Source organism: Nicotiana attenuata, chromosome 11 (assembly GCF_001879085.1).
Source record: "Nicotiana attenuata strain UT chromosome 11, NIATTr2, whole genome shotgun sequence".
NCBI classification, from domain to species: domain Eukaryota; kingdom Viridiplantae; phylum Streptophyta; class Magnoliopsida; order Solanales; family Solanaceae; genus Nicotiana; species Nicotiana attenuata.
This window is the reverse complement of record NC_031999.1, coordinates 34,094,674-34,096,534: the sequence shown is the minus strand read 5'-3', so window position 1 is coordinate 34,096,534 and position 1,861 is coordinate 34,094,674. Positions and strand designations below refer to the sequence as shown.

At 39.9% G+C, this 1,861-nt stretch overlaps 1 protein-coding gene across 1 annotated transcript; it reads left to right on the top strand.

The window, feature by feature from the left end:
* LOC109234808 lies at positions 377 to 1,338 on the top strand. The gene is made up of 4 exons (XM_019400861.1): positions 377 to 526; positions 620 to 779; positions 827 to 954; positions 1,252 to 1,338. The coding sequence occupies exons 1-4, from the start codon at positions 377 to 379 to the stop codon at positions 1,336 to 1,338; spliced, it is 525 nt and encodes a 174-aa protein (XP_019256406.1).

The following is a 1,861-nucleotide window of genomic DNA, read 5'->3' as shown; positions in this document are numbered from 1 at the left end:
GAAAAGGGAGAATACCCAGATAATGCTACAATACACTCATAAGCGCACACTTCAAAGATTGGCCAACCATTTCTTTCAAAGTGGAGGAATTCTATATAGAAGGACTCCAGGTTTGGGATTATTCTGATGTGTCGATGCGAAGGAGGCATTTAGATTGCTCGAAGAAATACATGCCAGAACTTGCGGACATCACATGAATGATTTTGTTTTGGCCAAGAAAATATTAAGGGCTGGGTATTTCTGGATGTCTCTGGAGATAGATTGCATCAAATATGTTCAAAAGTGTCACCAATGCCAAATACATGCTGATATGATATGAGTGCCGCCCAACGAACTCAATTCGATGAGTTCACCCTAGCCTTTCTCTGCTTGGGGCATGGATGTCATCGGACCAATTGAACCCGCTGCTAGAAACGGACACCAGTTCATTTTAGTGGCTATAGACTACTTCACAAAATGGGTTGAATTCGCTTCCTATAAGGCCGTGACTAAGAAGGTCGTAGCAGATTTTGTCCGGGGTCGTATTGTTTGTCAATTTGGAGTACCTGAGTCAATCATCACTGATAATGCCGCCAATCTCAATAGTGATCTGATGAAATCTATGTGTGAAACATTCAAGATCAAGCATCGAAATTCCACAGCATATAGGCCACAAATGAATGGGGCTGTAGAAGCTGCCAACAAGAACATCAAGAAGATAGTGAGAAAAATGGTGGACAACTACAAACAACGACACGAGAAGCTACTGTTTGCTTTGCTCGGGTATCGCACCATAATTTGTAAGTCAACTGGGAAACTCCGTATCTACTGGTCTATGGTACTAAAGCTGTTATTCCCCTCGAAGTGGAGATTCCCTCCTTAAGAATCATACAAGAAGCCGAGCTCAGCGACACAGAATGGATACGGAACTTGTATGAACAACTAGCTCTCATTGATGGCAAGAGAATGAATGCGGTATGTCACGGTCAACTCTACCAGAATAGAATGGCAAGGGCTTTCAACCAAAAGGTTAGATCGAGGCAATTCACACTGGGGCAATTAGTGCTGAAATGAATCTTCCCACACCAGGATGAAGCAAAGGGGAAATTCTCACCCAACTGGTAAGGCCTTTACATGGTTCACCGAGTATTGATAGGAGGAGCACTTATACTTGCAGAAATGGATGGAGGGATAGGAGGAGCAATCGTGAGTTTTTGGATGTGTTTATTATGTCCCTCTATGTTCGCGTGCATCGTGTTTTAAGTTTTGCAGGTATCTTTGGAGGTAACTGTCCTACAAACAGGAGCAATTATCTCTCCGGTTTTCGCTTACAATGTTCACATCTTTCGACCGTCTTAAACATAACCGACGATCAGCAATTGATTACCTTTTGTCCCATAACCGCTCAAATATTTGCCTTATACATCTGTAGCGTTCAAATTCGCATTCATAGCTCCACCTGAAATTATCCGTTACTCGCGACACTATCATATCCAAAAGATCCTTTTAGAAACATGACCACTCTTATAACAACTCCATCGGTTTCGTTCACCGTTGGATCCAGAACTACACTTTTGAGCTATTTACATAATTTTGCAATAATAGCGTATATTCTAATTGCATTTATTACATTATTCATGCTGAAATAGCATTTTTATATTTTTTATAATGTTGAGTTTTTATTTTCAATCATTTTTATCACATAAGTAATATTTTTATTATTTATAAATTGTTTTTTATCAATTTTTTAAATAGATTTTGTATATTTAATTTATAGCCCCAACATAGGGCTAATTTCGGATTAACATTTGGCCTCAACCATCAACCCAAACCAAATGACCCCTTCTAAACCTGGTCGCGACCCGTTCATTTAATCCGCCCA

Bases quoted from the DNA above. Each gene is read 5' to 3' on its own strand.
- LOC109234808 (XM_019400861.1), top strand. From the start codon at position 377: ATGGATGTCATCGGACCAATTGAACCCGCTGCTAGAAACGGACACCAG. The intron at 527-619 runs GTTTGTCAATTT...GAAACATTCAAG, and splicing joins ATTTTGTCCGGGGTCGTATT to ATCAAGCATCGAAATTCCAC. The intron at 780-826 runs GTAAGTCAACTG...ATGGTACTAAAG, and splicing joins CGGGTATCGCACCATAATTT to CTGTTATTCCCCTCGAAGTG.